Source organism: Hyla sarda, chromosome 7 (assembly GCF_029499605.1).
Source record: "Hyla sarda isolate aHylSar1 chromosome 7, aHylSar1.hap1, whole genome shotgun sequence".
Classification (NCBI taxonomy): domain Eukaryota; kingdom Metazoa; phylum Chordata; class Amphibia; order Anura; family Hylidae; genus Hyla; species Hyla sarda.
The window spans coordinates 43,388,862-43,413,232 of NC_079195.1; the positions used below are offsets into that span (position 1 = coordinate 43,388,862).

General features: G+C 45.3%; 1 protein-coding gene and 1 long non-coding RNA gene across 7 annotated transcripts in view; one reads left to right on the forward strand and one right to left on the reverse strand.

Moving 5' to 3' along the window:
• The window catches only part of CPN1 (carboxypeptidase N subunit 1), a 96,253-nt gene extending 73,682 nt beyond the window's left edge, over positions 1-22,571 (reverse strand). For 2 of the 5 annotated variants that reach the window (XR_008846253.1, XM_056530068.1), the window contains exon 1: positions 760-1,088. Coding sequence is in view for 3 of the 5 variants with exons in the window: in XM_056530068.1 (XP_056386043.1) it covers positions 760-979 (220 nt within the window). In the remaining 2 variants the exon portion in view is untranslated. Of the gene's footprint in view, positions 1-759; positions 1,089-2,822; positions 2,914-4,823; positions 4,891-22,467 lie in introns of those variants that run through there. The other 3 variants (XM_056530071.1, XM_056530073.1, XM_056530072.1) reach the window with 3 other exon arrangements.
• On the forward strand, positions 6,198-24,015 carry LOC130282136 (uncharacterized). Of its 2 annotated transcripts, none has more exons than XR_008846254.1 (3): positions 6,198-6,320; positions 6,878-6,990; positions 23,783-24,015. It is a non-coding gene; the product is annotated as an uncharacterized LOC130282136 (long non-coding RNA). The 2 variants fall into 2 exon arrangements; XR_008846255.1 differs by having other exon boundaries at positions 6,881-6,990.
• Positions 24,016-24,371: the final 356 nt, after the last annotated feature.

Genomic DNA, 24,371 nt, shown 5'->3' on the forward strand with positions numbered 1-24,371 from the left:
TTTACTTTATAGTTATCTATTTATTTTTCTTTAATCCTTACTTTTTCCTATCCAATTAACAGGTTTCCATAGAGTTATGGTTTCAACATACAATGGTCGTCCTGGAACCAATTAATATTGTACCTTGAGGGAGCACAGTATATAGATAGGTATTAAATAAACAGATAGATAAGAAATAAATAATATGACAGATAGATAGATAGATACATATGAGATAGATAGATAGGAGATAGATAGATAGATATGAGATAGATAGATAGATAAATAGATAGATATGAGATAGATACATAGATAGATATATGATAGATATATAGATAGATATGAGATAGATAGATAGATAAATACATTCTGCAATGATCATATAGAACAGAGGGACCCATTGGGCCCCCTAAAGCATCAAGACCCCTGTTCCCCTATTGCTACTTTTCCATTAACAGATATGACATAGATACTTACAAGATAGACCGATATTTAGATAAATAAATATATTTCAACATAAGTTTTGACCAGGCTAGATGGGTCGAATGGTTCTTATCCGCCGACACATTCTGTGTTTCTATGTGTTATTATGAGTTATGTTCTAATCCTGATAATTATTTGATTCGTTTTATGAGTTTTATACACATTGAGCCCATATGTCATATAACAATATTCTATCATCTAATGTTGTATAATACCATTGTACATTATCGGCGCTTACGTTTCCATCACTATAATCCATCACCAACATAAGTCATGCCAGGACCCCCTGATACTTACACAGCTCATGGATGCCAGGCTGGTCGGTGAACTCGATGACATATAAGTGCCTCCCTTGGTGGCTTCTTCCAATGCTGTAGATCCTGGTGATATAAGGGCAGGCATTGTGGATGTCATTGAGAGCCTGGACTAGCTCTAGGTAGCGGTGGTAGTGAAAGCTGACTGATACTGCCACCTTACACAGGAGGGCAAGGAGGAGCGCACACAACTTCACATTCATTCTTTCAGCTTTTTTCCCCCTTAAGTTTCCATAAAATATGTAACAGAGGCGTCCTGTCCCCTACAAGTGTGAAGTGCAACTAGTCTGCTCCAGTTACATAGAAAAGTGCCAGCCCACTGCAGCCCATGGAAGTATGTGAGGTGGACTAAGAAGGAAAAAAGGGATTTTTGCAGAACTCCTCCCTTGACAGCATCCTACAGAGTGACTTACAGCATTTGTTTGAGGAAACCCCCCCCCCTCCTCCTTCCCCTCTGCTTCCCTCCTCCCTGCAGCCCCCACCAGGTGAAGCAAGCACCGCTGACCTCTGCTCATTTATTAACAAGTCTGCAAACAGTCAATATCCAGCTGTAGGATGAGGCGGCGTCCATACCTAGCGGCTGCTCCCATCACTTACTACTATGGGATCATGTTCCGCACACCTTCAGGACATACATGTGTTATGCTCAGACATTAGGGTTTTGGCGCATTGTATTTAGCATAAAATGTATGATTCCAGCCTTAACGGGGTACTCCGGTGGAAAACATTATTACTGGTGCCAGAAAGTCAAACAGATTTGTAAATTACTTCTATTAAAAAATCTTTACCCTTCCAGTACTTTTTAGCAGCTGTATGCTTTTTTAATTTCTTTTTTGTCTTGTCCACAGTGCTCTCTGCTGACACCGTATGCCCGTATCAGGAACTGTCCAGAGCAGCATAGGTTTGCTATGGGGATTTTCTCCTGCTCTGGACAGTTTCTGATACGGGCATCAGGTGTCAACAGAGAGCTCTGTGGACAAGACAAAAAAGAAATTGAAAAAGAAAAGAATTTGCTCTGTAGCAAACAGCTGCTAAAAAGTACCGGAAGGGTAAAGCTTTTTTAATAGAAGTCATTTACAAATCTGTTTAACTTTCTGGGCCCAATAGATTAAAAAAAATGTTCTCCACCGGAGTACCCCTTTAAGCGACTAAAGCGGAAATGTTTCTCCTTAAAGGGGTACCCTGCCCCTAGACATTTTATCCCCTATCCAAAGGATAGGGGATCCCCATGATCTCCCTGCTGCACCCAGCGTTCATTTAGAGCAGGGGTCTCAAACTCAAATTATCTGGGGGCCACTGGAGGTAGCGGCTGGGTGAGGCTGGGCTGCATGTGCCCCTCACAGAGAATGCCCTAATCATGTGTCCCTCACATATAATGCCCTCATCATGCTATTACCACAGGGGGGGGGGGGGTAGGGGAAAGGGGAGGGGGTGTTGCTGATGGAGGATGGGGGTGCTACTGCTGGGGGGGTGTTGCTGGTGGATGATGGGGATGCTACTGCTGTGGGAGGGTGTTGTTGAATGATTGGGATGCAGTAGCCCCCTCATCATCCACCAGCAACACCCCGCCCCCCAGCAGTTGCCCTCCCATCATCCGTCAGCTCATGCTATTACCAAAGGGGGGTAGGAGGAATGGGGAGGGGGTGTTGCTGGTGGATGATGGGGATGCTACTGCTGTGGGGGGGGGGTTGTTGCTGGTGGATGATGGGAGTGCTACTGCTGGGGGGGTGTTGTTGGATGATTGGGATGCTACCCTCATCATCCACCTGAAACACCCCCCCAGCAGTAGCACCCCCATCATCCCCCAGCAACATCCATTCCCCCTACCCCCCCAACCCCCCCGTGATAGTAGCATCATCTGACAGATTAGGGGGGTACTACTGCTGCGGGGGGTTGTGGGGTTTGGTGGACAGACAAGTAACACCCTAATCATTCAGTTTGCAGGCCTGCACACTTGCTGAGACATCAGCAACACTCCCCCACCACCACCACCAGAGGTTAGAAGCCCCCCAGCGCCCCTTTTTCTCCCTGGCAGTACTGACTTACCAGGGTCAGTCAGGTGCACCAGAGCAGACACGTCGCACCAGATCAGTGCGGATGGCCCGCCACGTCGTCGTCGCCGCTGACGTCACGTGACTCCAACCCCTGCTTTGCCAGATTCAGAACAGAAAGATGAGTACGGGGGGGGGGGGGGGGGTCACCGGGGAAGGAGTTGCGGGCCGCAACATTTCACACAGTACGGGGCGGGGGCAGAGGGCCGCAAAATTTCTGTCCACGGGCCGCAATTGGCCTGCGGGCCGGTAGTTTGAGACCCCTGATTTAGAGTGTTGGGTGCAGCGCTGGAGCGCCAGAGTCTCGTGATGTTACGGCCATGCCCCCTCAATGCAAGTCTATGGGATGGGGCGTGCCTCCGCCCAATATCGCCAGTCATCCGTTACAGAGTGAAGTTCGCTCCGTGCATCGGATGTATGGGGTGTCGCAGCCAAGATCGTGGGAGGTCTCAGCGGCGGGACCCCTGTGATCAGACATCTTAACCCCTTTCCTTTGGATAAGGGATAAGATGTCTAGGGGCGGAGTACCCCTTTAAGGGGAGTGCTCTGTACTGACGCAGGGCAATAACCCCCAAAACAGCTGTCTGCAGATGGCCATTCTTTCCTTCTGGAGAGATCCGGCTTGGCATACATTTCCAGTCAGTTTCTAAAACTCAGACTTTGAGTGAAACACTGACATTTTGGACTTGTCCACGCAGAATTCCGCTGGCTGAATGTCTACTTGCAGCGGGCGCCCTGGAGGACTTTGGTGGTAGGACTGCGTAGACATTGCCATCTCTATAGGCAGCAATGTAGTCCCGCCATAATTTCATCCAAAGTATGAACATGTTCATTCTTTGCACGGACTGTCCGCCAGTAGAATTCCGCGGAGGTGATTCTGCAGTCTGAACTTTGAAAACAATAGACTCTGCCGCATGTGGGGCGCAAAAGAGGCATGTTAATTCATAAAAAGCTAAATAGTATAGATCTAAACAAATTCAATGTGTGGTCTGGGCTGGTGTAAGATTACAGAAAGAGTATGCGCCAAATTTCTGCAACACTTTTAAAAAGCCTCAGTTGATAAATCACTGACCACTGCATAGAAAGTGAACCATACTGCACAACATTCAAGTTGGTTTCTTAAAAGAGTCTAAACAAGTGCTTCTCAAGCGCATAAAGGCAAGGAAAGCCAAGACAACAGGTGAAATCAGTAAAGCAAATGAATATCAGATGGTTCAGTCCCAACTGATGGCTACAAAACTGATGTTGGGTAAAATCAAAGAGCTGTCTCAAGGCCTTCACAAGCTAATTGTTGAGAAACATAACAATGGCGTTGGTGCCAGCGATTGGCTTAGAAGGCAGGTCCTGCTCATCTCGGGAGCAGAGAGAGGAGAGAAGATCTGGGGACCTGACAAAGCCACACAGGAGCTGAGGGGAATTGGGGCTGAGGTAGGTATGATTATTATGGGATGCCCTTTGGTATTTTGGTATGGGAATTGTGATCTGTATTTTTTCATAAACCACAAACATATGTTCTGCAAGGGAAAGTGAATCACACAAATGGCCTAAAGTTCGCTTTCTGTTTTATCTTGACCTGTGTAACCTGTGTCCAATTGATATTCTAATGTAATGGAACTTTTCCTGACCCATGGGTGGATTGAAAGTTATAGGCCATGGTATCATGGGGGATGGTCTTGCATTTTTACCACATATAGGGCCTCATGCATATACAGTGTTGCACAATAAAGCAAAATGGTTTGTATACTGCAGCATATGGATACACAGAAGCTGAGACACTTTGGGGGAGATTTATCAAAACCCGTGCAGAAGAAAAGTTGCCCAGTTGCCCATAGCAACCAATCAGATCGCTTTTTTCATTTTTAACAAGGCCTCTGCAAAATGAAAGTAGCGATCTGATTGGTTGCTATGGGCAACTGGGCAACTTTTCTTCTGGACAGGTTTTGATAAATCTCCCACTTTGTATTTTGCGCCTTTCTAGTTCTGGGTTTGAACCTACATGTCTTATATACCTTTGTGTATAGAACTCCATTCTCTCTATGAAATCTTATTGGACCCTAGTAGACATGTGAGGGCATCGGACAAGTTCGTGGCTATCTGAACTATCAAACTATGACTGCATTGAACACACCTTCCCTCTACAAAACCTTTTGCCCTCCCCCCGCTCAGTAAATAACAACAGACACTGTGTTTCTCTTTTAGTGGGCTGAGGTGGTGGTCACAGCTCCAATTTATTAAGTAATGAACAGCACTATAGCGTGCAACTCTAAATCAACACTGCATAGCAGTAACCATATAACAAAAACGGTGATATTGACCTGTTCCACAGCCGTAGAGGAATGCCAACCGTCGGATCCCCGACGGGCATGACTGCCCACGGCATCTTCCATCTTCTAAGGTCAAACTATTCCATGCCAGCTGTGACTAAAAGGAAGACAAAAAGAATAAGAAAAACACAATACAGAAATAAGTACAAGAAGCAGAAAAATCGTAAACATCACGGGAGTAGACAAGCCTACAGTACGGCCTCTGAAACGTAAACCACCTTTTTTTTTTTTTTTTTTTTTTTTTATATTTCAAATTATTATTATTTTTTTTTTTTTTTTTTATATATATATTTTTTTTTTTTTAAAAGGGGTGAACAAGCAAGCCCACGCGCCGAACAACCGGAGCGCGGGCCAAAATAGACATAAATACAAGAAAACATTACAAATCATAACAACCAAAAGGGGAGGGAGGGCGGGACGTCTCTCGTTGCTGGTGAGGTAAGAGGAGGGAGGAAGCAGGAGAGTCTCCTATATCCCTTATGGGCGTAACTATCACCCAGTTCCCACCCCGACCTGTGGGAGGGCCCCAACCTTGTTCGGCACCTGTTAACCCCCCAGTGTCCATACAGTCAGTGGGACCTATTCCTATTATTGGACAGGTCCCATACATCCTATTAGGCTAAATTTCGACTTAGTTTTTTTGTCCCGCGTTGTTTTGTTTGAAAAAAAAAAAGGGTAGAAAAAACGCCAGTGCAATTTCCTGCGTCTGGCGTTTTTTCATTTGTGTGGAAATTGCGTTTTTGTCACCTTGGCAGTTTTTCCAGCCTTTCCTGGGAACAACTCCTTTTTTTCCACAGGTGAAAAAACGCCAAAGCACAACCTACATGGATATTTTTTATGGCGTTTTTTTTCTCTCCCATAGGCTTCTATGGGAAAAAAAAAACACCAAGATTTGGACACACAGGGGGAGATTTATCAAAACCTGTCTAGAAGAAAAGTTGCCTAGTTGCCCATAGCAACCAATCAGATCGCTTCTTTCATTTTTTAACTAGGCCTCTGCAAAATGAAAGAAGCAATCTGATTGGTTGCTATGGGCAACTGGGCAAATTTTCCTTTGCACAGGTTTTGATAAATCTCCCCCACAGTCTGAAGTTTGGTCACTCTGTCTGGGCAATTGAAATCAATGGCGGGATGCCGATGGATACTTCTAACGGGGGCACTAACGCAGGGTAACCCGAGCATAGCCCACAGTTGTCATCCATTAAAGGGGTACTCCGGTAGAAAACTTTTTTTTTTAAATCAACTGGTGCCAGAAAGTTAAACAGATTTGTAAATTACTTATATTGAAAAATCTTAATCCTTCCCGTACTTATTAGCGGCTGTATACTACAGAGAGATTTCTTTTCTTTTCGGATTTCTTTTCTGTCTGACCACAGTGCTCTCTCTGCTGACACCTCTGTCCATGTTAGGAACTGTCCAGAGCAGGAGAAAATCCCCATAGCACACATATGCTGCTCTGGACAGTTCATAAAATGGACAGAGGTGTCAGCAGAGAGCTCTGTGGACAGACAGAAAAGAAATCCAAAAAAGAAAAGAATTTCCACTGTAGTATTCAGCAGCTAATAAGTACTGGAAGGATTAAGATTTTTTTTTAATAGAATTTTTTTGATTTAAAAAAAATAAAATGTTTTCCACTGGAGTACCGCTTTAAATAAACAGTGTCATGTGTTTACATGACGCTACTTATCTCTTTCTCCATGGAAATAAGATTGAATGTTTTTTTTAGTAGAGATGAGGAAGATGAATCAGCTAGCACCTATTAGGCATGTGCCAGCTTTACCTCTGCCGAAATCCTTGGGCAAATGACAGCAGTGAAAAAGGAAACGTAATGGTGAACAGGTGAGTAAATGCTCATTTGTTGGTTGAAGGCTTCGATCTGACCTGTCAAATAAGTGTCCCTCATCAGCCGCATATTTCCCTATGTAATGCAGTATATGTGGCTAATAGATTTGGGCAACAAAAGCCCAAACAATGCACCAATCTTTTGTGTAGCCCAATCTATGACATCCAAACTCAATCACTGTGCATGCCGTGAGATCTAATAGGGCAGTGTTTCCCAACCAGGGTGCCTCCAGGTGTTGCAAAACTACAACTCCCAGCATGCCCGGACAGCCAAAGGCTGTCCGGGCATGCTGGGAGTTGTAGTTTTGCAACACCTGGAGGCACCCTGGTTGGGAAAAACTGTAATAGGGAGATGAGGGAATGTTCACATGCTGCAGATTTGTTGTCAAAATCCTCAGGAATTTTGCAACAATCCAATGACAAATCCACAATTTGTGGACATACCGTAATACAAAGGTTAAAGGGGTACTCCGGTGAAAACCTTTTTTCTTTTAAATCAACTGGTGCCAGAAAGTTAAACATATTTGTAAATTACTTCTATAAAAAAATCTTTATCCTTCCAGTACTTATTAGCTGCTGAATGCTACAGAGGAAATTCCTTTCTTTTTGGAACACTGATGACATCACGAGCACAGTGCTCTCTGCTGACATCTCTGTCCATTTTAGCAACCGTGCATAGCAGATGTGTGCTAAGGGCAGCATGGTGGCTTCATGGTTAGCACTGCTGCCTTGCAGTGCTGGGGCCTTGGGCTCAAATCCCACTAAGGACAACAATAAATATAGAGTTATTATTATTATTATTATGACGTCAGCAAAGAGCACTGTGCTCGTGATGTCATCAGAGAGAATTCCAAAAAGAAAATAATTTCCTCTGTAGTATTCAGCAGCTAATAAGTACAGGAAGGATTAAGATTTTTTTAATAGAAGTAATTTACAAATCTGTTTAACTTTCTGGCACCAGTTGATTTAAAAGAAAAAAGGTTTTCACCGGAGTACCCCTTTAATGCATAAAAGTACAAAGGCACTCTCTTTAAAACTATTTTTTTCTAATGCACTCCTTATGGTAAATAAAAAATATACTTTGCACTTTGATAAAAAAAAAAAAAAAATGAAGTTTTCTGTTTTATTTGTGTTTAAAAAAGCTGCCACTAGGTGTCTCCCTATTTGTCCAGAGCACGTTTCCCTCCGTCTCTTGCACAGACTTTGGACTCCTGCTGGCCTGGCAGAAGTCCAAAATCAGGAAATGCAATCCAGAGTACTGAGGAGGGTGTGTGCAGCCTTAGTCAATCATAGCTCATCTCACACTGAACTGCTCTGGGCTGTGCGTAGCAGAGTGAGGGAGAAAGTTCTCCCCTGTATGGCTTCAGATGGTGTCCAACCTGCTGGGGAACACCCCTTCCCAGTTTGTGAATCTGACTGAGAAGAAAATAAAGAGACAATATAAAGGTAGAAAACTAAAAAAAAAATATTAAAAATAAAGGCAGGGGGTGGTTTATCATGATGGGGCCGGGAACTGGGAGGATTATACAATGTAACAAGATCATGAGAGGTACTCTTTAAGAATGACACCTGATTGTAGGAAATGTCAGTGCCGCCGAGCAATTTAATGAGCAATTTAATGAGCAATTTAATCCTGAGCATCTTGTTTCTTGAATAAGCTCAGAACAGAACATCTTGGTCCTAGGTTCCGGGTACAGAAGTAAACAGAAGTAAGGAATGGTAAGCAATTTCTTGGGGGTCGACATTAAAGGGGTATTCCAGGAAAAAAAACTTTTTTTTATATCAACTGGCTCCAGAAAGTTTAACAGATTTGTAAATAACTTCTATAAAAAAAAAATCTTAATTCTTCCAATAATTATCAGCTGCTGAAGTTGAGTTGTTCTTTTCTGTCTGGCAACAGTGCTCTCTGCTGACATCTCTGCTTGTCTCGGGAACTGCACAGAGTAGAAGAGGTTTGCTATGGGAACTTGCTTCTACTCTGGGCGGTTCCCGAGACAGGTGTCATCAGAGAGCAGTTAGACAGAAAAGAACAACTCAACTTCAGCAGCTCATAAGTACTGAAAGGATTAAGATTTTTTAATAGAAGTAATTTACAAATCTGTTTAACTTTCTGGAGCCAGTTGATGTATAAAAAAAAGTTTTTCCCTGGATAACCCCTTTAACATATTGTTTTGATCTAGGGTCTAAATTTATTTTAGCTTTGGTTCATTTTGAGGTCTGAACTACGGTTTGATGACTCTGCTTTCCCCATCCTGCATTTTTTTTCCTATGTGGCTGATTTTGTGTATGATTCCTTTGTTTTTTTGAACATGAAACTTTACTGTACGTTCTGTGTGGATCGAAGCAAAATGCAGTCTCTTTAGGACAGAGTGAAATGTTCTTACATGTTTTAAGCAGATTAGTGGGAAGTTGGTCACTGACCCTTTAAGAGATGCTTTTACAGTGGAAGGTCTCTGGTGCACTATTCACCTGAGTAAGTGAGGTTACTAGTGAAATGCAGACAGGATACAGTACAATACATTCAAACTCTATTGTAAATGCCTACACAGGTTGGCTTCCTTTGTGCAAATAATTGTAGGTCACTGAAGAGATTAGTATATGTAGCGGGGTCCTTGTTTAGCTCTCTCCTCCTCTGTCTTAAGAATACTTGTTGGAGCTGGAAACTTTTGGGAAAAATTCTTTAAAGGGGTACTCCGGTGAAAAACTTTTTTTTTAAATCAACTGGTGCCAGAAAGACAAACAGATTTGTATTGTAAATTACTTCTATTAAAAAATCTTAATCCTTCCTGTACTTATTAGCTGCTGAATACTACAGCGGAAATTATTTTCTTTTTGAAACACAGAGCTTTCTGCTGACATCATGAGCACAGTGCTCTCTGCTGACATCTCTGTCCATTTTAGGAACTGCCCAGAACAGCATATGTTTGCTATGGGGATTTCCTTTTACTCTGGCAGTTCCTAAAATGGACAGAGATGTCAGCAGAGAGCTCTGTGTTTCAAACGGAAAAGAATTTCCACTGTAGTATTCAGCAGCTAATAAGTACAGGAAGGATTAATATTTTTTAATTTAATTTAAAGTAATTTACAAATCTGTTTAACTTTTTGGCACCAGTTGATTTAAAAAAAAAAAGTTTTTCACCGGAGTACCCCTTTACACTCCATACAGCGCTATGATCAATGCACATGTGGCCCAGACCTGTCTCTGGTGATGGAACTTGGATACAGGACACTGAAGAGGCTTGAACTTTTCCCAGGTTTTTTCTCTTCTATCCCGAAATTTATTAAACTTAGATATGAACACTTTTTACTGACTGACTGGTTTACCCAGCTAATTTTGACAAAGAGGAACTGGAAATCTACTTAGGATTGAAGAAAGGTGACAGCACCCGGCAGCTCAGGGATACGTTGCTCACCCACACGTCTACTTATCAATAAAGCTTTATATAACCGGCAGATCGGAAATGGCTGCCTCTCCACCTGCAGAGCCCAGCAACAAAACCAATAAAAGACACTTAAAGGGGTACTTCACCCCTAGACATCTTATCCCCTATTCAAAGGATAGGGGGATAAGATGTCTAAGCGCGGGGGTCACGCCGCAGGGGACCCTCACGATCAATCTCCCTGCTGTACCGGGTGTTTGTTTAGAGCATCGGGTGCAGCGCTAGAGGCTCATGATGTCACACCCCGCTCGTGATGTCACGGCCACGCCCCCTCAATGCAAGTCTATGGGAGGGGGCGTGACAGCAGTCATGCTCCCTCCCATAGACTTGCATTAAGGGGGCATGACCGTGACGTCACGATCAGGGCGTAACCATGACATCACGAGCCTCCGCCCCGCATCGCCAGTCATCCGACATGGATCCCCCAGCGGCGGGGACCCCCTGCGATCAGACAACTTATCCCCTATCCTTTGGATAGGGGATAAGATGTCTAGGGGCGGAGTACCCCTTTAAGCATTCACTCTAGCAGGGTTTCATGAGTGCTTGCTAGTTCCATACAAAGACTTCACACATCATAAACACATAAAACAATTTAATGGAGCCACGTACAATACGTTTCAAGGTTGCTCTGACCTCTTCTTCACACTTTCAAATATACTCAACACACAGATTTAAATATAAATAAACCTGGCAACCAAAGCTGGAGGTAATATTACAGCAAACCAAACTGATATTCCATCAACATATAAGCACAACCACACTAAATGTTATATACGGTATATTGTTAGCAAACAGCTGGTAAAATGGTGGATGGGAGGTATGTATCACTGAGGCTTCTGCTTCAGACTGGAGTTTGGGTCTGGGTTTTGGGAGTGACTGAAGGTTCTGGATATAGAGTCCTTTCCATACTTCAGTTGGGGTGTGTGCTGCAGTCCTGAACTCACAGGTGCAGCAGAGAGGAGTGGCTCAGAAGCTAAAATAAGCCTGTCTGTGGTATGTTGGATACTGATACACAGCACCAATACCACGGAATTTGGGAATGAATGTGCCATGTTTTGGGTGAGATGCTCAGATGTTCATGATTGTGTAAAGAACCTGATGTGAAAGACGTTTAAGTTTCTGTTATACGCCATGCTGCAAGTGGAACTTATTGCTGTATGTGAATTGTAACAAAAAAACAAGAATACTGACCTGTGACAAACCTGCCTGTTTGGGTCTGTTTTCTTGTAGGCAAGACTAAAGGGTCTTCCCAACAAGAAAAGTTGCCATTGGAACAGTGGGCTGAAGTGCTGGGTCCGTACTTGACTGGGAAGACGGAAAAAGCTTTTAAAGGCTGAGATTCTTGTTCACTTGGGGGTCAGCCTAGCGGTCCAGTCCAGGCCAAGTGGGTACAACAATGGACTTTCTGCAAGGATAAACCACCAAGGTCACAGATGTTTAATCAGTTCCACTTCGTGTGGAAGTGGTTGCAACCAGAGTCCCTTACCCCAGAGAAGATGGCTGAGAGAGTGGTGATGGATCGCTATAGTTGTGCTCTACCCATGCCAGTGCAGCGTTAGGTTGTCCAGGGAGATCCGCAGAATGCAGACTCCCTGGTAAACCGGGTGTTGTCAAATCAGGTACAGCAACCAAAGAAGTATCTAGGACATGTAGGCGCAATCCGTGCATGAACGACAACGATCCAAATGTAGGATCTAACTTTTTATTGTGCCAAATTCAGACACGTTTCGAGACACAGTCTCTTTCTCAATAAACAGTGGCTTACCAAGTGATCCACTGTTCATTGAGAAATAGACTATGTCTTGAAACGCATCTGAATTTAGCACAATAAAAAGTTAGATCCTATATTTGGATCCTTGTCGTTCATGCACGGATTGCGCCTACATGTCCCGGATTCTTTTTTGGTCACTGTACCTGATTTGACAAGTCTACTGATCGACGTGGGTTACCTATGCTCTGATTCCGGGGTGTTGCACCCTATCTTCATATCAAGCTCTGACGGTAGTTGAGTATCTTACACAAATGGAAAAGGTGAGCATACACTCACCCAATGTACCACTGTCTTCAGTGTACTGCTATACATACGTACTGTCCCATAGGAAGCTCTGCCCTTTGTTTTTCCTAAACCTTGATATATGGTAAACCGGGTGGAGAGATACCCCTTCCTTTTACGCCAGTCTTATAGTATCCTTGAAAGATTTAAAAAATATGAATTTCTTGTGCAGTTTCTTTTTTTTTCTCAAAACATTGGTATAACCCAAATGGCATATTATGTAAACAGGGTATGGAACCACTGCTGATCTGGCCTGGACCACATGAAAGTGTTTCCACCAGGTCGTGGGCAGAGACTTGATGAATGCCAGTCACCGCAAGGGACTGTGATTTCATTGACAATTTTAGATACTTCGTGTCATTTATTAGTCTAGATAGTGTCTGTGATGTCATTGTGGGCTGCATTTGATGTTCTTTAAAGGGGTATTCCGGGCAAAAACATCTTATCCCCTAGCCAAAGAATAGGGGATAAGATGTCTGATCACGGGGGGCCCGCTGCTGGGACCCCCCCCCCCCACGATCTCCCTGCAGCACCCGCATTCTATGCGGGGCTGCGTCTCCAGTTTTGGAAACCTCCGGGTTTCGGGAACTGGGGACGTGATTGTGACGGATCCTAGAGTCACCCTACCTACTTGGATGGAGTTTAGGACATCGCTATTTGTACCCCTCAGTTCATGTTGTCCAGTGACATAAAGCTCAGAGTTAAAATACTTTTATTTACTGTTTTCATACACTTTCTGCACACGGTCCACTTTCTGTGCACAATACACCTTTTTGCACATGGTCTACCTTTTGCACACTATTGACCTTTTGCACACGGTCCACCTCCTTTACACAATACACCTTTTGCACACGGTCCACATTTTGCACACGGTCCACTTGTTGCACACGGTTCACCTTTTGTACAATGCATTAATTCTACACATGCTTCTCCTTTTTGCACACAGTCCGACTTCTGCACACCTCCACCTTTTGCACTCAAGGCACTGTATAGGGAGAGCTATTTTTATTGGATTATCTCCCAGACTCGCTGTCACCTGTATTGTCTTTACTGACCCTTCCCCCTGTGATGTCTTTCCTATAAAAGAAGACACTTGTTCCACAATAAAGAGTTCTGATTTTATACCTGAAGACTGGTGTTGCCTGGTTCTTTGGGTACAAGGATGCAATAATCTCTAGTTCTGCCTGGGGATATTGCCTGTGATATGCTGGGGCTTGTCATCAGGAAGGAGAAGTCACTTTTGGCGGAGTCAGTCCATCACAGTGATGTCACGCTACCCCGCCTCCATTCATGTCTTTGGGAGGGGACGTGATGGCCATCACGCCCCTCCTATAGTCATGAATGGAGGGGGCGTGGCGTGACACCACGTCCACAGTTCCCGAAACCCGAAGGTTTCCGAAACTGGAGATGCAGCCTTGCATAGAATGCGGGTGCTGCAGGGAGATTGCAGGGGGTCCCAGCAGTGGGCCCCCCACGATCAGACATCTTATCCCCTATACTTTGGATAGGATATAGGATACTTTGGATATCCCTTTAAATATTCCTGCCGCACGGGGTAAGGTGTTATGTATTTAAATATCCTTCTACAAGCAGTTGGAAGCTATTATGCTGAACTCCAGGGACAATGGGAACAAAGGGTGGAGGGGCCGGTTTTCAAAGAAAAAACTGCGTCATCTCTAATAATATTGTTAGTGATAGTATTATAGGCAGGATCGTAAGGATTCTGTGAACATTTCTGATGGCAAATTCTTTACTCTTGTCCCACAGCAGCAGCACCCCCTGTCTGTATAATGTTGGTAGTGTACACTCACAGCAGAGATTGAGTAATATAGGAGTAACAATCCAACCCCTGTTGCTCTTTCCAGGAAACCTTGATGAGTTTTACTATTTGACTTAACCCTCTTCTTGGCTTTAAAAGCAGTTGTACAATAATGCTATTGTGTAATAATATATAACCAATATGTTGGCAGTGCCAGGTACCTTAAGTGAACTTGACCATATACACAACGTACTAAAATGCCAAATGGACCAGCAACCTGGACAATAAGCCCAGGCCAGTAAGTGGGAGTAGAAGTTGCCACTTTTGAGGCAGTGGAAGAAAACCATCAGTCAATACTGATGACGTCCCTGGCCTTTATGAGGAGCAGATTCATTTGTCCCGATGTCCATGGTCTGTTAGGCTGGATTCACATATGTCCAGCATCTGGGATCGTTTCCGGCATACACAGGAGGGAAACTGATGCTAGAACTGATCCCATTCATTTGATTGGGACAGTTCACAATCATCCAGCATCTTAATTTTGACGCTGGATCGTTGGACACGCCGGACGGTGTCCTAAACAAAATTCAAGGGAATGTATACCATGAAGACAGTTAAGATGGCTGCTATGAAGCCCACAAAAGCCCCAGTCTAGTTGACTGCTCATATGCGGTGGACATTCATCTAGACTAGATAATGTCAGCCAATAGGCCTAAGAGTAGATCACATCAGTGTTTTAAACACCAGTTTGCCTTATACATCCAGGGTCAAAATGGCCCACAAGAGTAACCAAGCACCTATGGTGGACCTGGACAATATTGGGCCCTAAAAATCTACCAGAAGGCCAGGAGCTGAATAAGAAGCCCATTACTTACCAAGGTTTATTTTTAATGGTATGATTCACAAATATCCTTTTCAGTTTTATTGATGATACTGTTTGTTCTATGTGTACAATGATGACCATGTGAACCACATCTAAACTGGGACAGTTTCCTTCCTTTATAGCCAGACACATTTTTGTTATTTTGGTTGATTTGGATATGTAAGATTTTTCTTGCTCAGTTATTTAAATAATGTTTGTATCAGGTTTTTATTATTGGCACATAGGGCTTTATTTTTATATGATTATATAACTTTTTATTTTGTGACATCGGGGCCAAAATGTAAAAAAAAATGGAAATAAGTGTCTATTTAAAAAAAAAAAAGAAATTCAACTTTTTGTATTATTAGCACATAGTGCCATTGTATTATTTTGTTTCCTCTCTATTCTCCAGTAGTGGCACAATCTCTGTGCGGCTGCAGACTTTGCAAGGATGTTCAGGAACGTCATTGCAGAGCATTTGCTGACTGCCCATGGAAGGTCAGCTAGTGGTTAAAATGGAATTGAGATTAGATATCAACATGTTATACATAAATGAAGGGTGGTAATTTGAATCATTTCCTCTGGGAAGCCCAACACTGTCTACATCTTTTTTTCAGTAACTAGCACTACAGATCTAGATATATCAAAGAGTAAGGCGGTGATTAAATACTGTGGTCTATAGCAGTGGTCCCCAAACAGAGGCTCTCAAGCTATTCTAAAACTTTTGGGGCCTGCTTGGAGTTGTAATTTCACAACACAGTTTGGAGACTACTGCTCCACAGGATAAATGTTTAATTTACAATTATTTCACATAATTAAATTATTATTTATCAATTTAATTTACTATTATTTTACATTATTAAATTATTATTTTTACATTTAATTTACAATTATTTTGCATTATTAAATTATTATTTATCAATTTAATTTACTATTATTTTACATTATTAAATTATTATTTATACATTTAATTTACAATTATTTTGCATTATTAAATGATTATTTGTACATTTAATTTACAATAATTTACATTATTAAATTATTATACATTTAATTTACAATTATTTTACATTCATTAAATTATTATTTAGCAGCTAAATTAGCAATTATTTTACATTATTAAACAATTATTTAGCAATTTAATTTACAATTATTTTGTTTTGCCATTTACAGAAATACCAACAATGTAACAAAAAAAGTTTTGTAGGTTTCAACATGGAATGGTGGTGCCCCCCATGGCAACTGATAACATTACGAGACTCTAGAGCAGTGATTCCCAAACAGTGTGCCACGGCATGTTGGTCTGCCACGAGGGCCCACAAGGTGTGCCGTGGCAGTCCTGTGGGGAAAGGCTGACTGGTCACACTAAGATCCTTGTGTATCACCGCCACAGTGGTCTTAGTGCATCCTAGCTGAAAGGTCTTTAGGGGCTTCCAGCCTATAGTGACGCTGCTTGTGGCCATTAAGGCAGGGAACATCACTTTTTCTGGGACATGTACGATGATGTCCTCATGCACATCCTGTAGTTAGAGGAGCTTACAGCCTCTAGTGGCCGCGGGAAGAAGCTGAAGATGTCGGTGGCTAAAGTGAAACCGAAGTGAGGTTTTTTCTCCGGGTGGGGGGATTGGGGGATGGATGGTTCCTACCTACAGTTGGCTCTCTGACTACAGGAGGACCCTATATAACCCTACAGAGGAGCCATATATTCATGGGAATGTTACGCCGAGCGCTCCGGGTCCCCGCTCCTCCCCGGAGCGCTCGCTTCTCTCTCGCTACCGCAGCGCTCCGGGCAGCTCCACTGACCCGGCGCGCTGCGATACCGTCTCCAGCCGGGATGCGATTCGCGATGCGGGTAGCGCCCGCTCGCGATGCGCATCCCGGCTCCCGTACCTGACTCGCTCTCCGTCTGTCCTGTCCCGGCGCGCGCGGCCCCGCTCCCTAGGGCGCGCGCGCGCCGGGTCTCTGCGATTTAAAGGGCCACTGCGCCGCTGATTGGCGCAGTGGTTCCAATTAGTGTGTTCACCTGTGCACTCCCTATTTATACCTCACTTCCCCTTCACTCCCTCGCCGGATCTTGTTGCCATTGTGCCAGTGAAAGCGTTTCCTTGTGTGTTCCTAGCCTGTGTTCCAGACCTCCTGCCGTTGCCCCTGACTACGATTCTTGCTGCCTGCCCCGACCTTCTGCTACGTCCGACCTTGCTTCTGTCTACTCCCTTGTACCGCGCCTATCTTCAGCAGTCAGAGAGGTTGAGCCGTTGCTAGTGGATACGACCTGGTCACTACCGCCGCAGCAAGACCATCCCGCTTTGCGGCGGGCTCTGGTGAAAACCAGTAGTGACTTAGAACCGATCCACTAGCACGGTCCACGCCAATCCCTCTCTGGCACAGAGGATCCACTACCTGCCAGCCGGCATCGTGACAGTAGATCCGGCCATGGATCCCGCTGAAGTTCCTCTGCCAGTTGTCGCCGACCTCACCACGGTGGTCGCCCAGCAGTCACAACAGATAGCGCAACAAGGCCAACAGCTGTCTCAACTGACCGTGATGCTACAGCAGCTACTACCACAGCTTCAGCAATCATCTCCTCCGCCAGCTCCTGCACCTCCTCCGCAGCGAGTGGCCGCTTCTGGTCTACGACTATCCTTGCCGGATAAATTTGATGGGGACTCTAAATTCTGCCGTGGCTTTCTTTCCCAATGTTCCCTGCACTTGGAGATGATGTCGGACCAGTTCCCTACTGAAAGGTCTAAGGTGGCTTTCGTAGTCAGCCTTCTGTCTGGAAAAGCTCTGTCATGGGCCACACCGCTCTGGGACCGCAATGACCCCGTCACTGCCTCTATACACTCCTTCTTCTCAGAAATTCGAAGTGTCTTTGAGGAACCTGCCCGAGCCTCTTCTGCTGAGACTGCCCTGTTGAACCTGGTCCAGGGTAATTCTTCCGTTGGCGAGTACGCCGTACAATTCCGTACTCTTGCTTCAGAATTATCCTGGAATAATGAGGCCCTCTGCGCGACCTTTAAAAAAGGCCTATCCAGCAACATTAAAGATGTTCTGGCCGCACGAGAAATCCCTGCTAACCTACAAGAACTCATCCATCTTGCCACTCGCATTGACATGCGTTTTTCCGAAAGGCGTCAGGAGCTCCGCCAGGATATGGACTTTGTTCGCACAAGACGTTTTTTCTCCCCGGCTCCTCTCTCCTCTGGTCCCCTGCAATCCGTTTCTGTGCCTCCCGCCGTGGAGGCTATGCAGGTCGACCGGTCTCGCCTGACACCTCAAGAGAGGACACGACGCCGCATGGAGAATCTCTGTCTGTACTGTGCCAGTACCGAACACTTCCTGAAGGATTGTCCTATCCGTCCTCCCCGCCTGGAAAGACGTACGCTGACTCCGCACAAAAGTGAGACAGTCCTTGATGTCTACTCTGCTTCTCCACGTCTTACTGTGCCCGTGCGGATATCTGCCTCTGCCTTCTCCTTCTCTCCTATGGCCTTCTTGGATTCCGGATCTGCAGGAAATTTTATTTTGGCCTCTCTCGTCAACAGGTTCAACATCCCAGTGACCAGTCTCGCCAGACCCCTCTACATCAATTGTGTAAACAATGAAAGATTGGATTGTACCATACGTTTCCGCACGGAGCCCCTTCTAATGTGCATCGGACCTCATCACGAGAAGATTGAATTTTTGGTCCTCCCCAATTGCACTTCCGAAATCCTCCTTGGACTACCCTGGCTTCAACTCCATTCCCCAACCCTGGATTGGTCCACTGGGGAGATCAAGAGTTGGGGGCCCTCTTGTTTCAAGGACTGCCTAAAACCGGTTCCCAGTACCCCTTGCCGTGACTCTGTGGTTCCCCCTGTAACCGGTCTCCCTAAGGCCTATATGGACTTTGCGGATGTTTTTTGCAAAAAACAAGCTGAGACTCTACCTCCTCACAGGCCTTATGATTGTCCTATTGACCTCCTCCCGGGCACTACTCCACCCCGGGGCAGAATCTATCCTCTGTCCGCCCCAGAGACTCTTGCTATGTCGGAGTACATCCAGGAAAATTTAAAAAAAGGCTTTATCCGTAAATCCTCCTCTCCTGCCGGAGCCGGATTTTTCTTTGTGTCCAAAAAAGATGGCTCTCTACGCCCTTGCATTGACTACCGCGGTCTTAATAAAATCACGATAAAGAACCGCTACCCTCTACCCCTCATCTCTGAACTCTTTGATCGCCTCCAAGGTGCCCACATCTTTACCAAACTGGACTTAAGAGGTGCTTATAATCTCATCCGCATCAGAGAGGGGGATGAATGGAAAACGGCATTTAACACTAGAGATGGACACTTTGAGTATCTGGTCATGCCCTTTGGCCTGTGCAACGCCCCTGCCGTCTTCCAAGACTTTGTTAATGAAATTTTTCGTGATCTCTTATACTCCTGTGTTGTTGTATACCTGGACGATATCCTGATTTTTTCTGCCAATCTAGAAGAACACCGCCAGCATGTCCGTATGGTTCTTCAGAGACTTCGTGACAATCAACTTTATGCCAAGATAGAGAAATGTCTGTTTGAATGCCAATCTCTTCCTTTCCTAGGATACTTGGTCTCTGGCCAGGGACTACAAATGGATCCAGACAAACTCTCTGCCGTCTTAGATTGGCCACGCCCCTCCGGACTCCGTGCTATCCAACGTTTTTTGGGGTTCGCCAATTATTACAGACAATTTATTCCACATTTTTCTACCGTTGTGGCCCCTATCGTGGCTTTAACCAAAAAAAATGCCAATCCCAAGTCTTGGCCTCCTCAAGCGGAAGACGCCTTTAAACGGCTCAAGTCTGCCTTTTCTTCTGCTCCCGTGCTCTCCAGACCTGACCCATCTAAACCCTTCCTATTGGAGGTTGATGCCTCCTCTGTAGGAGCTGGAGCGGTCCTTCTACAAAAAAATTCTTCCGGGCATGCTGTTACTTGTGGGTTTTTTTCTAGGACCTTCTCTCCGGCGGAGAGGAACTACTCCATCGGGGATCGAGAGCTTCTAGCCATTAAATTAGCACTTGAGGAATGGAGGCATCTGCTGGAGGGATCAAGATTTCCTGTTATTATTTACACCGATCACAAGAACCTCTCCTATCTCCAGTCTGCCCAACGGCTGAATCCTCGCCAGGCCAGGTGGTCTCTGTTCTTTGCCCGATTTAATTTTGAAATTCACTTTCGGCCTGCCGATAAGAACATTAGGGCCGATGCTCTCTCTCGTTCCTCGGATGCCTCGGAAGTCGAACTCTCTCCACAACACATCATTCCTCCTGACTGCCTGATCTCCACTTCTCCAGCCTCCATCAGGCAAACTCCTCCAGGAAAGACTTTCGTCTCTCCACGCCAACGCCTCGGAATCCTCAAATGGGGTCACTCCTCCCATCTCGCAGGTCATACAGGCATCAAGAAATCTGTGCAACTCATCTCTCGCTTCTATTGGTGGCCGACTCTGGAGACGGATGTCGCGGACTTTGTGCGAGCCTGCACTGTCTGTGCTCGGGATAAGACTCCTCGCCAGAAGCCCGCTGGTTTTCTTCATCCTCTGCCTGTCCCCGAACAGCCTTGGTCTCTGATTGGTATGGATTTTATTACGGACCTACCCCCATCCCGTGGCAACACTGTTGTTTGGGTGGTCGTTGATCGATTCTCCAAGATGGCACATTTCATCCCTCTTCCTGGTCTTCCTTCAGCGCCTCAGTTGGCTAAACAATTTTTTGTACACATTTTTCGTCTTCACGGGTTGCCCACACAAATAGTCTCGGATAGAGGCGTCCAATTCGTGTCAAAATTCTGGAGGGCTCTCTGTAAACAACTCAAGATTAAATTAAACTTTTCTTCTGCATATCATCCTCAATCCAATGGACAAGTAGAAAGAATTAACCAGGTCTTGGGTGATTATTTACGACATTTTGTTTCCTCCCGCCAGGATGATTGGGCAGATCTTCTACCATGGGCCGAATTCTCGTATAACTTTAGAGCCTCTGAATCTTCCTCCAAATCCCCATTTTTCGTGGTGTACGGCCGTCACCCTCTTCCCCCCCTCCCTACTCCCTTGTCCTCTGGTTTGCCCGCGGTAGATGAAGTGACTCGTGATCTTTCCACCATATGGAAAGAGACCCAAGTTTCTCTTTTACAGGCTTCATCTCGCATGAAAAAGTTTGCCGATAAGAAAAGAAGAGCTCCCCCCATTTTTGCTCCCGGAGACAAGGTATGGCTCTCCGCTAAATATGTCCGCTTTCGTGTCCCCAGTTACAAACTGGGTCCACGCTATCTTGGTCCCTTCAAAGTCTTGTGCCAAATTAATCCTGTCTCTTACAAACTTCTTCTTCCTCCTTCTCTCCGTATTCCTAATGCCTTTCATGTCTCTCTTCTTAAACCACTCATCATCAACCGTTTCTCTCCCAAATTAGTTTCTCCCAGTCCTGTCTCCGGTTCTTCTGACGTCTTCTCTGTGAAAGAGATACTGGCCTCCAAGACGGTCAGAGGAAAAAAGTTCTTTTTGGTGGATTGGGAGGGCTGTGGACCTGAAGAGAGATCCTGGGAACCTGAGGACAACATCCTAGACAAAAGTCTGCTCCTCAGGTTCTCAGGCTCTAAGAAGAGGGGGAGACCCAAGGGGGGGGGGTACTGTTACGCCGAGCGCTCTGGGTCCCCGCTCCTCCCCGGAGCGCTCGCTTCTCTCTCGCTACCGCAGCGCTCCGGGCAGCTCCACTGACCCGGCGCGCTGCGATACCGTCTCCAGCCGGGATGCGAATCGCGATGCGGGTAGCGCCCGCTCGCGATGCGCATCCCGGCTCCCGTACCTGACTCGCTCTTCGTCTGTCCTGTCCCGGCGCGCGCGGCCCCGCTCCCTAGGGCGCGCGCGCGCCGGGTCTCTGCGATTTAAAGGGCCACTGCGCCGCTGATTGGCGCAGTGGTTCCAATTAGTGTGTTCACCTGTGCACTCCCTATTTATACCTCACTTCCCCTTCACTCCCTCGCCGGATCTTGTTGCCATTGTGCCAGTGAAAGCGTTTCCTTGTGTGTTCCTAGCCTGTGTTCCAGACCTCCTGCCGTTGCCCCTGACTACGATTCTTGCTGCCTGCCCCGACCTTCTGCTACGTCCGACCTTGCTTCTGTCTACTCCCTTGTACCGCGCCTATCTTCAGCAGTCAGAGAGGTTGAGCCGTTGCTAGTGGATACGACCTGGTCACTACCGCCGCAGCAAGACCATCCCGCTTTGCGGCGGGCTCTGGTGAAAACCAGTAGTGACTTAGAACCGATCCACTAGCACGGTCCACGCCAATCCCTCTCTGGCACAGAGGATCCACTACCTGCCAGCCGGCATCGTGACAGGGAAAAGCTACCTCTATGGGTGACTTTCCACATTCTCCTGATCAGTAGGGGTCTCAGGGTTCAGACCCCCACCAATCGGCTTGTTATCCCCTCTTCCGTGGATAGAAGTACTTCTTTAAGCCCTTGAATAAGAGTCAAGACAAAAATCTTCATTAAACTCCCGTTTTGAGAAATTCATGATTCTCAAAGAGTTGGATTTTAATAGTGAATTTTCTATATTAAAGGGGTATTCCAGGAAAAATTTTTTTATATATATCAACTGGCTCCAGAAAGTTAAACAGATTTGTAAATTACTTCTATTAAAAAATCTTAATCCTTTCAGTACTTATGATCTTCTGAAGTTTAGGTTGTTCTTTTCTGTCTAAATCCTCTCTGATGACACGTGTCTCGGGAAATGCCCAGTTTAGAAGCAAATCCCCATAGCAAACCTCTTCTAAACTGGGCGTTTCCCGAGACAGGTGTCATCAGAGAGGATTTAGACGGAAAACAACAACCTTAACTTCCGAAGCTCATAAGTACTGAAAGGATTACGATTTTTTTAATAGAAGTAATTTACAAATCTGTTTAACTTTCTGGAGCCAGTTGATATATATAAAAAAGTTTTTTCCTGGAATACCCCTTTAAGTTTAAAACTTTTTTCCTTACATTCACATCGCTACATAAAAAGTTTACACAGAACTATAATGGTGGCATTATAGCTTTTATTGGTACACGAAAACAATAAAATCATGAGAGGACATAAAAAAGTACAAACACAGAAAGTGATGATAAGTGCTCACGTGCGGATCGTCATATATTGAAGCTCCACAACAGGTATGTATTATGCTTAATTTATGTGTTGGGCCATTGTTTAAATGGTGTTACGTCTTTCTACATGATATAAACTGTAGCTCACAAAAAAAAAAAAAACTGAAACATGGTCGCACTTCCACAACTTGTACTATGATCTAATTGTTTCTCAGTATAGTACAAGCTGTGGATGTGTGGCTATGTTTCTGTATTTGTGAGTTACATAAAATAAATTCCCTTGGCTGTGTAAGTTGACACTCCCAGAAGAAGGCCTTTTTTTTTTTTACCAAAACATATGTAGGGGCTGGCTCCCATGGCCCCCTGGCAGACAAACATTTACAGTATGCACTTGTTGTGGCCCAGTACAGGAGTTGCACTCCTGGACCCTTGTTGTCCTGTCTGGCGGACTCTATTGCAGTGACCCCTGAGTCCCCTCATAATCTATGCATCATAAATGGTTAATAAGTGCTTTGTATTATCTATTGTATTTTATGTATACTGTTATGTGCCTTTAAATCTTGTTACCATGTTTTGTAGGCATGGAAGGCGTCAGTGACCAGATGACTTGTGGGTGACCTATAAGACCCCTCCAGAGAAGAGCTAACCAGTCAGTCTAAGCTAAACTGAGCTACAGTGACGTCAAGACCTGAGAGTGTCTGGTGTCCTGAAGAGACACAAGGCCGACCACGCAACCACTTCTAATCCAGTGCCCCACAGGTGAAAGTCAAAACCTGGAAAGCTACAAAGGGGATGAAGTCTGTCTAATCAGTCCTAGTTGTTACGCCTAGCGCTCCGGGTCCCCGCTCCTCCCCGGAGCGCTCACGGCGTCTCTCTCCCTGCAGCGCCCCGGTCAGTCCCGCTGACCGGGAGCGCTGCACTGTCATGGCCGTCGGGGATGCGATTCGCACAGCGGGACGCGCCCGCTCGCGAATCGCATCCCAGGTCACTTACCCGTCCCGGTCCCCTGCTGTCATGTGCTGGCGCGCGCGGCTCCGCTCTCTAGGGCGCGCGCGCCCCAGCTCTCTGAGACTTAAAGGGCCAGTGCACCAATGATTGGTGCCTGGCCCAATTAGCTTCATTGGCTTCCATCTGCTCCCTGGCTATATCTGATCTCCTCCCTTGCACT